The 15,200-nt window shown below is 40.2% G+C and overlaps 1 protein-coding gene across 4 annotated transcripts in view; it reads right to left on the bottom strand.

The window, feature by feature from the left end:
* NR5A2 (nuclear receptor subfamily 5 group A member 2) overlaps window positions 1-15,200 on the bottom strand; it is a 149,688-nt gene that overhangs the window by 57,385 nt on the left and 77,103 nt on the right. For all 4 annotated transcript variants that reach the window (XM_004028109.5, XM_004028108.5, XM_055367782.2 and 1 more), the window contains one exon: window positions 8,553-8,672. In XM_004028109.5, the coding sequence (XP_004028158.1) occupies window positions 8,553-8,672 (120 nt within the window). The remainder of the gene's footprint in view (window positions 1-8,552; window positions 8,673-15,200) is intronic.

The raw sequence follows: 15,200 nt of genomic DNA on the forward strand, positions 1-15,200 counted from the left end.
ATGCCTGTAATCCCAGCACTTTGGGAGGCCGAGGTGGGCGGATCGCTTGAGGCCAGGAGTTCGAGGCCAGCCTGGCCCAACATGGTGAAACCCCATCTCTACTAAAAATACAAAAATTGGCTGGGCGTGGTGGCATGTGCCTGTAATCCCAGCTACTGGGGAGGCTGAGGCAGGAGAATTGCTTGAACCTGGGAGGTGGAGGTTGCAGTGAGCCAAGATCGTGCCATTGCACTCCAGCCTGGGGGAAGAAGCCAGACTCCGTCTCAAAAAAAAAAGTGTTGCTAGGCACCAATCTTAGATTATTCATGGGGACATAAGAAGTTCAATTTATAACAAGTTAAGATGTTGGGATGGCTGTCAGTGATAGCACTGGCTTTGCTGCTGCGATTACAGCATAATGGGAAAGCCCAGTTGGTACCTGATGCTCCCATCCTTTTTTTACTGGAGAGCTCTCAGGCAACCAGATACTCTTTTAGGTGCATTTAATATTTGCAGCAGCAGCAAATTTGTCTGGGAGGCAGGTCCTCATCTGCCACTCACCCAGAGCAGACTGTATTAAATTTTTATATTTATTGACATTTCATTACCATAATTGACTGCACTTGCTTCTCTAGGAGAAGGCACAGGGCTGCCTCCTAAGCAGGAGAACTAGTCCCTTGAGTAGAATTTGCAATTAAAAACAAGGCAGAATGGATTTTTTTTATTGTGTAAATATGATGAGTTGAATTTTCAGCTTTAACTAGAGAATACTGGGTGTACAGAAACCTTTTTCAAGAGTGAGAAAAATTATGAGTCAGTGGAAAGATGACCCCCAAAGGTGTCAATCAGTTTATATAGAGTCAACTATGCATGAAAAAGCCACAGTTAATGTGTGTTAGAGGAAAGCTCTTGCATCATGTACAGCACTGTCTACCTGCTTTAGCCAGGTGCTGGCATCTACGCACTAAATTTAAACATCAAGTGTTGTAAGAACTCCTGTGGTTTCTGTTTCAGAATGTGTGAAAGAAGGGTCAGTACCTGGGCAACCTGAACCCTGAGCTGGAAGGAGGCAGGACATGCTGTTGAACTCTGTGGGGCACATTGGGATTATTTGCAGAGCACACAAAGTGACGTCTCAACTATCATTTTGCCAGTTCTCTTACAGGGGAACTTTCTACTTCAAGGAAAGTCCTTACTTTAAAAAGGTGCCTATGCTATAAATTCTTTAAAAACTGCACATAGTCAACTACTTCAGATAATAATAATACAAATTTTACTGAGACTAATGGGATAGATGAGTGAATGAGAGCAGGAAGGCCTGATGGTACAACAGTGGTGGCAAAAGCCTGAGACTAGGTAAGAGACCCGAGCCAATGCTGCCTCTTACAAACAAAGAGCCTTGGACAAGTACGTATAAATCTCCATCCCTTGGTGTCCTTATCTTTAAGTAAGGCAGTTAAGTTAGGTGATGATAATAAGGTACCTCTCACTTCTATGATTATCAAGAATCATAGATGGGACAAGATTAACAATTTAAGCTTGGAATCAACAGAATGCACTGTAGCTGTAGCTTAATATATACAAAGTATATTGTAGTAAATACCACTAGTTAAGATCCGGGTGCAGTGGCTCACTCCTGTAATCCCAGTGCTTTGGGAGGCCGAGGTGGGTGGATCACCTGAGGTCGGGACTTCAAGACCAGCCTGGCCAACATGGTGAAACCCCATCTGTGCTAAAAATACAGAAATTAGCTGGGTGTGGTGGCGCGTGCCTGTAATCCCAGCTACTCAGGAGGCTGAGGCAGGAGAATCGCTTGAACCCAGGAGGCAGATGTTGCAGTGAACTGAGATTGCACCACTGCACTCCAACCTGGGCAACAGGGTGAAACTGTCTCAAAAAAAAAAAAAAAAGAAAAAGAAAAGAAAAAGGCAAGGCGCGGCGGCTCACGCCTCTAATCCCAGCACTTTGGGAGGCCGAGACGGGTGGATCACCTGAGGTCGGGAGTTCGAGACCAGCCTGGCCAACATGGTGAAACCCCATCTCTACTAAAAATACAAAAATTAGCCAGGCGTGGTGGCAAGTGCCTGTAATCCCAGCTACTTGGGAGGCTGAGGCTGGAGAATCGTTTGAACCCAGGAGGCGGAGGTTGCAGTGAGCCGAGACTGCGCCATTGCACTCCAGCCTGGGGGACGAGAGCAAGACTTCTCTCAAAAAAAAAGAAAAGAAAAAAAAATCACTAGTTAAGGCCTGAATCAGGAAGACCATACTAAAATGAAACACAAATATGTTGGTATTAATTTTCCATTATTAAGATGGAGTTAATTAAATACTGTTGTGTATAGTTCTAACAGGTGTATAATAATAAGTTCAAATACTAGAATTTCATATGTGAAAATGTAGTACACTATAACAGAAAGGAATCTAATTTGTTTCATAGGATTATATATTTAGTGAGAGACCTTTAGTGAGATGGACCTCAAAAAATCAATTGGTTTACCAACAAATTTATAACTATACATTTATTTACATGCTAATTTGAAAGCTCAAACATGCTTATTAAATGGGGGCTTAGAAAACATTTCTTTCAAGGATATTTATCAAATTGCACAGCTCTAAAGAAGGATAGGTGATTTATTCTTGAAACAACATTCAGATCTCCAACTTCCTTACATTTTATTACAAACATAATTATATTTTCATTGTTGAATGCAGAGTTTGTGCTCATTTCAGGAGCAGCTGGCCTTGTCTTTTATGTACTTAGTAAAATTAATTTTTTGCTCTCTTACATGTAATCTTTGTGTCATTAAATTCAAGGGAGATATTGAAGAAATACTCTAAACTGATGTCCCCTTTAGATAAATTTCACTCATGAAAAAATAGAAACAGTTTTAGCTAAATTGCTTTTAATTCTAATCACTGAAATTTTGATGACTTGTATAAGATGCCTGTCATTTTAATATGATACACAATAATAGAAGATAATAAGTTGCCAGTAGACCTTTCCCTTAGGATGATGTTACAGTGGCTGTTAATTAGCAACAATATGCAAATACTAAAACCTGACCCCACTTCAAAGTACATTATTATTTTATACATACATAGATATATGTGTGCATATGTGCGTGTGTAGTTTTTAAAATATTGGATAGGAAATAATTCTTTTCATAACTAAGTTGCGACTATATAGAACGTTTGAAGTGCTTAATATTATTGATAATCATAATTTCCTTTTTGCTTAACAAGGCTATTTAATATACATTTATGTAGATGCCTGATTCAAAGATGCAATTAAAACATAATAGCTAACTTACAGGGTTAAGTGAAACACTGAATCCTCATTTCAATATACAATGTACTGGTGTCCTGGGCTGCTCTTGCAGCTCTTTTAGTTTCTCTAGTTCTGAATGAACTATGAACAGACATAGTTCAATTCTGCAAACATTTATTAAGCAAACTTGTGAGCCACTGGGCTTAAGAGAAAGGCTGTGCTATTTTATTTTTCTTCTCTTTTCAAGCTCCAAGGAGCAATTTCCTGGATAGTCACTCATTTTATAAAATCCAGGCTAGTCTTTTTCTTTTTTCTCTGCTATGACAAATCCACCACATTATTTACAGTGAGCTGTGTTTAGTAAGAAAAAGCCAGAAGATTGGGCTATGGAACACCTGGGGTCTTGCATTCCTCTGTCTGTCCAAAGGGTCACTATAAAGCAATGTGTAGACATGACATACATGCTTTCAAGGTGAAACAAAATCACTGTCTGGTGTTCCCTTTGTGTTGGGACTTCATTCCTGATATTGTGGACTAAGGCACATTTAATATTGCTATTTGCCAATCTCAAAATACTCAGTATAAACATTTTCATTTGTTTCAGAAGTAATCATTTTCTCAACAGGGCAGTTGAGAAAATACTATAAGTAAACCTGGAAATCTATAATGAGTGAATTGTATTTCTTCTGGCTGAGGCTGGAAAAGGTGGCGAGTTTAGTTAAAGTTTCATCTAGTAATTGCTTGTCACTGTTCCTCTGACCTAGAAGGATTTTAAGCAATGGTGTCTTCCTCAACTTACAAAGGAGAGTACAATCAAATATCCTCACTTTAGGGGTAAGGCACTTCCTTATAGAAGCTGAATCACCTGGACAGCTTAGAACACCCATCTTATTCTCTTTGCACTTCCTCCTCTGAAATTTCCCCACACTTTCTCTGACCCTGTGTAATGGGGCTTACCTGTGAAAGTACACAGTGAAAAGCACTATTGCAAAGGAGAGTCATTACAGTCATTAATTAGGTGGATGAATTACGCCTCTTATCACTATTGGCTGCAGAGCTGTGTCTAATGTTTTTCCCCTTACATCTTTGATTTCCCTTCATTCATCAGGCCATCAGAAGCATTTGTTTTAACTAAATTAAAAAATGTATTTGTCTCCTACAAGTGAGTACCAAGCTGCCTTTAGGGGAATTTTGCATGCTGTATTGGGGTAATACCATTTACTTTTTTCCCATGATATCAACAACATGGCCTCAATACAGTGCTTCATGGAAACACACTTCTAGCAGTGTTTGAAAGTTCACATTCCACACAAATCCATGATAGCAGGTCAATATGTCTCTGGGGCAGGCGAGTTATTTTATTTAGAAAAATGAGAAAAATCCTCTTTTAAGATACATGTTTTCCCCCAAAGATTGGAAGAGAATTCAACAAAAAGTTGATTCAAGTGGTGGCATTATGAATGATCTTTTCATAGTTTTAGTTTTTTCTTAATATTAGAATAATTTCATAACACTAAGCAACAATCACATTAAAATTGCTTGTGAATAACTTAAATCTACTGTAACAATGTGCTTACAATGCCATATAGAAAATTCCCCCCAAAACAAACTACTAACTAACTAAACCACAAAAAAAGCATATCCATTTAGTCTCAATAAAAAAGGAAATGAATTTGTTTTGCTTGGAATTTCCGTAGAGTCTGTCATGCACTGGAATTACACATGAAGACCATATTAAACGCCGGCGTGAAGGCAAGCTCTGCAGCATCATCTGTGAGTTAATCAGATAAACGGTATGGCATGTTGGTAAAGAACAGAAACTCTGGCACTAGTTGGCCTCGATCTGACCATCTGTTCTACCACTTACTAGATGGGTCTTGACCTTGAATCAACCACTTCATCTCTCTTTGCCTTGGTTCCTCATCTGCCAAAGAGGGATAATAGTCCTTTCTTCGTGGGGTTGTTGACTCCATAAATGTCACCCTTGCACTGGCCTAGTTTTGATGACTTCTAATTTTTGTGTCAGCATTTCACAGAATACTTCCTGTAATTCCTACTGCAATTCTCTCTGGTAGATAACATCATAGTTGCCACTGGACAGGCGAGGACACTGAACCTCAAAAGGTAAAGCAACTTGCTAAATATGACATAGTCAGGAAGTTTTGGAATGGAGACACGAAAACAGGTTTTTCCAATTCTAAATTACACTTGTATGTGTGAATTTTACACACACACACCAGAGAGCACATGGTCTGCACTAGAAAAGAAAATATACTCTAACCACAGCTCAATTGTTATTGGATTATAAACATAACAGGAAGCAGTTCTTTTTTTTGCCTCCTTCAAATACTTTCATATCATATATATGTGTGTGTATACATATGTATATATATATGTACATATGTAGATATATTTGTGTGTATGTGTGTGTATATATATATATCTCCTAGCTTCCACCTCTTTTCTATTTTTTATTTTTTTTGAGATGGTATCTTGCTCTGTTGCCAAGGCTGGAGTGCAGTGGCACGATCTTGGCTCACTGTAGCCTCTGCCTCCCGGGTTCAAGCGATTCTCCTGCCTCAGCCTCTGAAGTAGCTGGGACCACAGGCACATGCCACCATGCCTGGCTAATTTTTTTTTTTTTGTATTTTTAGTGGAGATGGGGCTTCACCATGTTGGGCCAGGCTGGTCTCGAACTCCTGACCTCAAGTGACCCGCCCGCCTCAGCCTCCCAAAGCGCTGGGATTACAGGCGTGAGCCACTGTGCCCGGCCTCTTTTCTTTTCTATAAATCCTCTTTTCCTCTAGCATATTGCTTTACTCTTATACTTAATATATTCCTTTCCTTCCACTCATCATTGTTTTAACTGCCTTCTTAAAATTTGTGTACACTAAGTAATGTTGTTGTAGCAAAAATCTAATTTTCCCATTTTTACACTCAGGGAAGTATTTATAATTCTCAAAAAAATTATACTTAATTTGTTTTAATCAAGCAACCAGGAGAGATACAATAGTTCTCATTTAGTTCATTCAGGTAATATTTATCATGTACCCAACATATTCAGCTTTGTGCTAGGTACTGTGAGGATATAAAAGAAGTACATGTACATGACCCTGCTTTAAGATATCTGTCTCATTCTGATAGAGAGGTTATAGGCTTTTGAAGTCTTCCTTTGCAGCACTTTTGCTTCCATCCGATGAAACGCAGGCAGCACAGAGATAAATTCAAAACGTTTTGTCTAGATATTCCGCAAAAGAAAATAAAGATGTCTACCATAATTGCCATAAATGAGAACGTCTGATTACAATTAATCATTACTAGGGTAGTCACTGGACTGGATGAAAAAAGTGAAGGGAGGGGTTCTGACAGACCTGTGGCACACTTTAAAGGGTGGGGAGGGGAGCTGGAAGAATCCAGGCTGCAGGAAACATATAAGGAAATAACTATTTCTCCACCACGGAGTTCCTCATTCAGTTCTGATGACAAAACACAAAGCACCAGTAATTGATCCAAAAAACTATAATACCATCCATTCCTTGATTGTTCTTGGTTTTGAAAATCAGACAGCAAGAAATGCACTTTTCTCTATTTTTTAAATAGTAATTACCCTCACCCACAGGCAGCACTTAAGGCAAAATGAAATGTGAAATTAGAAATATTTCTAAAGAGCAGGAATGGAAATGCTTTGAGAAAAAGAACGGCACAAACCCATTTCATTTCTGAAACTCAGAAGGAAATGAAATCAAATTAATTAGTGGGCCCAGTCTTGTACTTCCAATGCAGCTCCTAGTTCGGTGAAGGTGGGAGGCACACCCAATGATTAGACTCTGAAAATGGGTACATTTTCTCCAAAGACTTGGGTCCCAGAATGAAAATGCCAAAAAAAATTTGAAAGCACAGGAAGTCAAACCCATTGAGACTTTATTTTCTCCTCTGCAACGCTTTTCTCCTGAGAGGTGCAGATAGCAAGGACCAGATAGTGATGGAGATGCTTGAATTGACCCAATTTGCAAAAACTCTGAAATAGTGCTTGCTTTTAATTTGATTGGGAAATTTTGATTTATTAATAATACAGCAAATGATGTGGAGACAGCCCTTCATTTCCAAATAGCACTGCTGTGGTTTCACAGCACATAAACATTTATGGCTGGACATAAAAGATCATGGTGCCTGAGTACTGAAGTCACCGTTGCTGAACAGTGCAGTGGGACCCTGAATAGGTATGACCCAAAGGATTGAAGGAATCACTGTGTCCCACACATTTATTTAAATAGCACATCAGTTGTAGAACGGAGGGTTAAGAAACTGGAGAGACTTGCCTAAATTCCTGTAAAGTTGCAGTTAGGTCTATTAAGTAGACTCTCTCCGAAGACATTCACAAAGCTGTCTCTCCTCCTTTAAGACTTTGCTCAAATGTTACATTTCCAATAAAGCCAAACCAACCATTCCTATTTCACAGTGCAACTTATGGGTCACACTGCAACACACGTCTGTGGATGAGTGCTGATTTTCTTTTCATTGGTTCTTTCCTTTTTTTTTTTTCTTTTCTTTTATTCAGTAGCACTTTGACCTTTAACATATTACAGGCTTGTTTCTTAGGATTATTGTTTAATGTCAGCTTCTCCCTGCTACAACATTAAGTTCCGCAGGGGCAGGAACCCTTTTATTTTGTTCACTAATATACACCAAAGCCCCCAAAAAGTAACTAGCACAGAGTAGGATGCTCAATAAATATTTGTTGATCGAACAAACATCTGTTCAGAAAGGTGTAGGACCTAACAGTAATTTTTTTCTCTCTATCTTTCATTTGAATGACTGGATCTTGAAAACTGAAATTCCCCTCCCTTCTCATTTGCCTTTATACCAACTATTTCAATTATTCATGACATCCAAATCCATCTCGTTCACCAATATTGTTCCAAAATAGTAAGGACTCCACAAGTTATAAGGTTTTAAAACAGCTGACAAACAAGTGTCTTGGGTTAAAGCAGAAGCTCGAGGAAAAAGAAAACCTGGGTACTAATCATTACATTTGATTTACCAGTTCTTCGGACCCTTGTAAGCAGGACTTTCAGTCCCAGCAGACTGGAAGCAGCAGAATGTTCATGATTATGTTTGCTTTTACAAGTTTAACTATAATCATCAGAGCAGGAACAGAGTGCACCAAGTCATCTTTTCTAAATTATTGGCAGCCAATCTCTCCCTTTCAAAGCACAAGAGTGCTTCTGACCTAGTTAAATTCCGGCCATTCTGAACATGCTTAATAAAAAGATGCTTTTTTTTTTTTTTTGGTCTCTACACTCACTTGTTGCCCGGTAACCAGGAAGATGGATCCTTCCTTTCCATGTACCACTTGTCGGTAAATGTGGTCGAGGATTAAGAGCTCACTCCAGCAGTTCTGAAGCAGCTTCATTTGGTCATCAACCTGCAAAAGAAATAGAAACAAACAAACAAAAAAAAAATGACACTGTTATTCACTATTTTTTTGTTTTTGTGTAATTTTCAACATAAGAGGACTACATATAAACAAGAAAGTCTCCACCCATGGTCACTGAAGCGCAGGTGCCCAGAATTCACATCACTGCTCCTGAAAATCAGGATTTTCATTCGGACAAATAGTTTTTTTTAGGACACATGTAGGTACTTAAGCTAAGTATTTATAATCAATGAACTGCTAGGAGAATGCACTCCATTAAATTGGTCTACCTAACATTAATAGAGCTATTAGAGTTAGGTCCAGGTGCCTCAGGTTGTCCTGAGTAGGCTCCATTAGAATGACCCCAGATTGCCTATGCTTATGTATCTAAAAGTGAATACAGTACATTAAAGTGAAGCTGAAATAGTACATAGATATTAGCAAACTGCCAAGCCAAAAGAATTCATATAAAAGAAAATTAGCATTACAGCCCATATGACTTTTGGAGACAAAGACACACAGCCCGTTTTGTAACCAGTGTTAACTGAAAGTCCGATTGTGCTGGACTGAAGAGAACACTCACCAAGCATGATGTCGGTGCTAACTGGAATTTCTTTTATAATTTGGACAATTTTGCCACAAACTCTCTAAACTTCAGTTTTCTGATCTGAAAAACGGGCCCAAGAACAGTAAGTATCTTCCTGACAAGGTTGCTATGAGGATTACAATGAAAAGTGCTACATTATAACAGGGATCTTATGCACGTTCCACCTTCCCCTCCAGGGAACTGCATTCTTCAATGACAAATGCACATCTGTCTCATGTCCAGTCCTCATATTTAAATATGGACAGCATATTTATCCATTTCTATAGCTATTTGTATCAGTTTACTTTTTGTTTTGTGATGTTTACCAGACAAAAACCTTGGTGTACCCAAATGCAATGACCATGTTTAGACATACACTATACATTACTGAAAAAGCAACTGCCATTTATATGTTGTGTAATATTTTTAAGAGTTTTTGTGTATTTTAGATTTGACATGCAAAACATCCTTTGAAGTTAGCAGAACTGGTACCCATTTTTTCAGATGAGAAAACAGGGTGTCAGAGAGGTTCAGGGGTATGTCTAAAGACTTATGGGCTAGGCACAATGGCTCATGCCTGTAATCCTAGCACTTTGGGAGGCTGAGGTGGGCAGATGACTTGAGGTCAGGAGTTTGAGACCATCCTGGCCAACATGGTGAAACCCTGTCTCTACTAAAAATACAAAAATTAGCTGGGCGTCGTTGTGCACACCTGTAATCCCAGATACTTGGGAGGCTGAGGCAGGAGAATCACTGGAATCCGGGAGGCAGAGATTGCAGTGAGCAGAGATCATGCCACTGCACTCCAGCCTGGGTGACAGAGCAAGATTCCATCTCAAAATAAGAATTCTCATTCTCCCTCTCACAATCTAGGCTGTCTCCAAATTATATCAAGAGGCTCTAGAATTTTATAAAACGAATACATTTAATTCACTTTATCAAATTCATTTTTATGTGGCCATTCCATAAGACTCTGAATAGCTGTCACTGATATATTAGTAGTGATAAGAGTTTCTGGCTAACTTTATTTCCACAAGGTCAGGACACAGTGAGCTCAAGAAAGCACCAAACGTAGAGCAAAAACAAGGATTTGAGGCACAGTTCCACACTTTCTAGCTATGAGAGCTTGGCCAAGCTACTTAATTCTCCAGCCTTATATTTTCTCAGCTAAAAATATATGGGGCAAGTCTTGTGAAGATGCAATGAGATAATGGATGGGAAAGCCCTTTGTGAAGTGTAAAGCAACACACAAATGCAGAAATAACAACTAACAGAAGGCTCCCAACTGGAGGATCATGTAAGTGCTGTTTAGAAGAGAAAAAGAAATTACTAAGAGAAATTGAAGCTATAATCAAGCTCTGTGATCAGGAAAAGGCACCCCCCAGCACATCTCCATCAGAAATGTTTCAAACCAGTAAGTATGTTCTGACCAAAACAGTTACATTCATTAAGTAAATAGCTATTGTTGAGAGCCAATTCTTTGGTGGTTATAAGTGCCAGGCCCTAGCATATAAGGGTGGACAAGATAAATGCAGTCACTGCCTTTTTGAAAATGATTCTGGTGCGGGAGAATGTTCACCCAAACAGTATTTAGTGGTTTAGTGGATAGTGAGAGTTCACATTTTTCTTTGAAGGAAAGTCTCCAGAATGGCATGTGGTTTTACAATCCAGGTGGTGGGCAGCAGCTTATGCAGATCTGCCCAAATGTTCCCTGCCAACAGCTGCCCCAAGGAGCTGTGGCCTAACGTCCTAGCAATATGCATGTCATTGCACGCACAGCAGATTCCAGGAACTGATCCTCTCAGGTGCTAAGGAGTGATTTCAAAGCCAGGTGCACTTTGCTCTCTCTGGGTTTATTATATTCTCATACACTATCAGCATCTTATTTCAGATTTATTAGTCTATGATGGTAATTTGGTTTTGTTATGTTGTTCTTCTGTGATGTGAAGTATTAGTTGTTTATTTAGCACTTATTTCAGGGAAGCCCAAAATACTTTACTTTGAAATTGGCTCCCTAGAAACAATTACCATACATGTTAATGTTGCATCAAATTTCTAAGTGGATGGGGGACTGTAGAATCCCCAAAGTCTATTTATGGACACCTAAAAAGGATTCCAGCTTAAGAACCTATTTATACAACAAGAAAATTTATTATTCCCATTTTGCAGGTGGAAAAATGGAAGAACTGAGACTATCTGCTGGCCATGAACAAAAGGAGAAAAGGTGGGTGAAAATTAAGAGAAGTATGTCAGCCAGGTGTGGTGGCTCACAGCCATAATCCCAACACTTTGGGAGGCCGAGGTGGGAGGATCACTTGAGTGCAGGAGTTCAAGACCAGACTGGGCAACATAGGGAGATTACAGAAAAATGTAAAAATTAGCCAAGTGTGGTGGCACACACCTGCTACTCTGGAGGCTGAGGTGGGAGGGCTGCTCGAACCCAGGAGGTTGAGGCTGAAGTAAGACATGACTGCGCCACTGCATTCCAGGCTGGGTGACACAGCAAGACCCTGACACACACACACACACACACACACACACACACACGTATGTCTTCTAGAACCATCTCATCAAGGGGTCTTCCTCTTCATTTGCATTTGATGGTTCCTGTCCTTCATATACAACTTGACAGAAATAGTTATGGTAACAAGACCTTGCCACAATTAAGGCATACTAAAACTGTAAGACAACAATCTGAGGCCAGGTGCCATGTCTTATGCCTGTAATCCCAGCACTTTGGGAGGCCGAGGCAGGCGGATCCCTTGAGGCCAGAAATTCGAGACCAGTCTGGCCAACATGGTGAAACCCCGTCTCTTAAAAAACTAGCCGGGTCTGGTGGCAGGCGCCTGTAATCCCAGCTACTCGGGAGGCTGAGACAGGAGAATTGCTTGAACCCAGAGGGCAGAGGTTGCAGTGAGCCGAGATCGTGTCACTGCACTTCAGCCTGGGTGACAGAACAAGACTCTGTCTCAAAACAAACAAAAAAGTCTGACTTTTCCTAGATTTCTTTTCTTTTAGGATGCTGAGGACACACTTCAAAATCTGCATATCCTCTGTTCCTCTGCTTCTCTAAAAATTGCAGGAATAGGTGAAATTGAGCCTGTCTGTTTTCTGTAATTAGTACTTCATTTTTGTTTTATATTCTGTGCTGTTCACATTATCCTGTCTTCCTTTGTGTCTAACACTGCATCTCCTATAATCTCCCTGCTTTCGCAAAGTATTATAATTGTTTGCTTATTGTTCTGCCTTCCCTGAGGGCAGGGACGGATTCTGAAGCTACAGCTCCCAAGTGTCTTCCCTGGTGCCTGGCAAAAAAAAAAAAGCCACTTAATAAATGCTTGCTAAATGAAGGAACAAATGACTGAATTACTTTCACTTCTGCAGTTTTCTGTGTATCTTGTGCACCTAGCCCACAACATAAGTAAACAACTCTTTCATTGTTTGTAGAATTAATGACAATCTTTACAGGGCAGTGACTACCTCAGCAACTTGCATCTGACCCTTCTCACACGTGCCCTGCAGGTCTGCACCCACAGCTGGCCCTTGGTAAAGACTTGACTGATTGTTAATTTTAACACCCAACCGTCCCCCCCACCACTCGAGCAATTGATTCCTTGTTTTAATACTCTCCGAGGAGGTTTTCTATGCCAACATTCCATTTCATTATTTTCCATAATTGATTACGTGGTATTTTATATTATCTTGAAATTGGTGAGTGTGCAGCTTCACGGTGCTTTGGATGACATAGTTTTTACGCAGCTCTATGAATAAAAAAATAGGGTAAATGTGATGCCTGGCTTGTTCCCTTGTTCTCAACAATTGAGCAATGTTGACAATTTTGAAGATTTTTTATTTTTTAAGAAAAACAGAGTTATGGGGGTGTGGGTAGAAAAAGGAAGGGAAGAAAAATAATCTACTTCTTTTAAGAAAATTCTCCAGGTATTAATGCTGTCAATAAACAATTTAGAGTGGCATCTAGGCAGTTCTGGGAAGAAGACCAAATAAGTTTAAGTTCCACATTATATAGCAAAACCTCTCACTAGTGGTTAGCAATACCACCTCATATAATCTTGTGTTATCAGCTACAATAAAAGGAAGGGCTTATCTCAGAAACCTAGTTACTTATCAGAGAAACTATTTATATTGATATTATAGATGAGAGTGTGAAGGAATACAAGTCCCATATTGTTATAAAGCACAACTTCCCATAACCCAGAAAGTTAATCATTAGAAACTTGTACTTTTTCATAAGAAGACTGAATCTAGGCCGGGCATGGTGGCTCACGCCTGTAATCCCAGCACTTTGGGAGGCCAAGGCAGGCAGATCACAAGGTCAGGAGTTCGAGACCAGCCTGGCCAACATAGTGAAACCCCGTCTCTACTAAAAATACAAAAAATTAGCTGGGCATGGTGGCGGGTGCCTGTAATCCCGGCTATTTAGGAGGCTGAGGCAGGAGAATCACTGGAACCCAGGAGGCAGAGGTTGCAATGAGCCGAGATGGCACCACTGCACTCCAGCCTGGGCCATACAGCAAGACTCAGTCTCAAAAAAAAAAAAAAAAAAAAAAAAGAGTGAATCTGTCCAACAATTAGAAGAAAAATGTGTAGATCTTTGTCAAGCCCACATTTAGCCTATCAAAACCTTTTTGTGGCTCCCTCCCATTTCCCTTTTAATAGTCCAGCAAGTGAGCTGTTATTTTACTTTCTTTATTGCAGAGGCTTTTTAAAATTGACGTCATAGATCCTTGACCTCCTGGGCTCAAGCAATTCTCCCTTCTCAGCCTCTTGAGTAGCTAGGACCACCAGAACTCCCAACCATGCCGGCTAATTTTTTTTCTTTTTTGTAGAGACGAGGTCTCACTATGTTGCCCAGCCTGGTTTTGAACTCCTAGACTCAAGGTATCCTCCTGCCTTGGTGTTCCAAAGTGCTGGGATTATGGGTATGAGCCCCGGAGCCTGGCCAGTGATTAAACTTTAAGAAAGAGATTTTTAAAGAAAACATTCTACAATATGGACTGGCAGTTTTAAGTAGATATGAACTAATTTCTTATTTCTGATCGTTAATTTTGGTGTGTCAGGTCTTGTGTTAGAAACTTGAGGGAAAACAGATTATTAAAATACAATCCCTGCTTTCATAAAACTCACACTCCAATGAGAGGAGACAGAAGTGTGAATCCATTATTATAATGTCATATGCACAAGGAAAACGGGAGTAGTTTATACCATTCCATTTCTTGGGGAGGCTTCCTAGGGGTCAGAGAAGGATGTGCTGAAGCAGGTTTTAACTTGTAGGATCACTTTTTTTTTCTCTCTCTCTCAGTGTTTCCTGTTAGAATGCTCTTGGAACAAAGTATAATGTAGGAAAAAAATGAGGCTGGGCAAGGTGGCCCACATGCCCGTAATCCCAACAACTTGGGAGGCTGAGATAGGAGGATCACTTGCATCCAGGAATTCAAGACCAACCTGGGCAACATAGTAAGATCCTATCTCTACAAAAAAATAAAATAAAAAGCCAGGCATGGTGGCACACGCATATGGTTCAAGCTACTCAGGAGGCTGAGGCTGGAGGATCACTTGAGCCCAGGAGGTAAAGATTGCAGTAAGCCATGACCATGCCACTGCACTCAGTCTGGGCAACAGAGCAAAACCCTGTTTCAAAAAAGAAAAAAAAGGCCAGGCATGGTGGTTCACACCTGTAATGCCAGCATTTTGGGAGGCCGAGGCAGGCAGACTACTTGAGGTCAGGAATTCGAGACCAGCCTGGCCAACATGGTGAAATTCCATCTCTACTAAAAATACAAAAATTAGCCAGACATAGTGGCACGTGCCTGTAATTCCAGCTACTCGGGAGGCTGAGACAGGAGAATTGCTTGAACCCGGAAGGCGGAGGTTGCAGTGAGCCGAGATCGCGCCACTGCGCTCCAGCCTGGGTGACAGAGTGAGACTCTGTC

Source organism: Gorilla gorilla, chromosome 1, assembly GCF_029281585.2.
Source record: "Gorilla gorilla gorilla isolate KB3781 chromosome 1, NHGRI_mGorGor1-v2.1_pri, whole genome shotgun sequence".
Taxonomy (NCBI): Eukaryota; Metazoa; Chordata; class Mammalia; order Primates; family Hominidae; genus Gorilla; species Gorilla gorilla.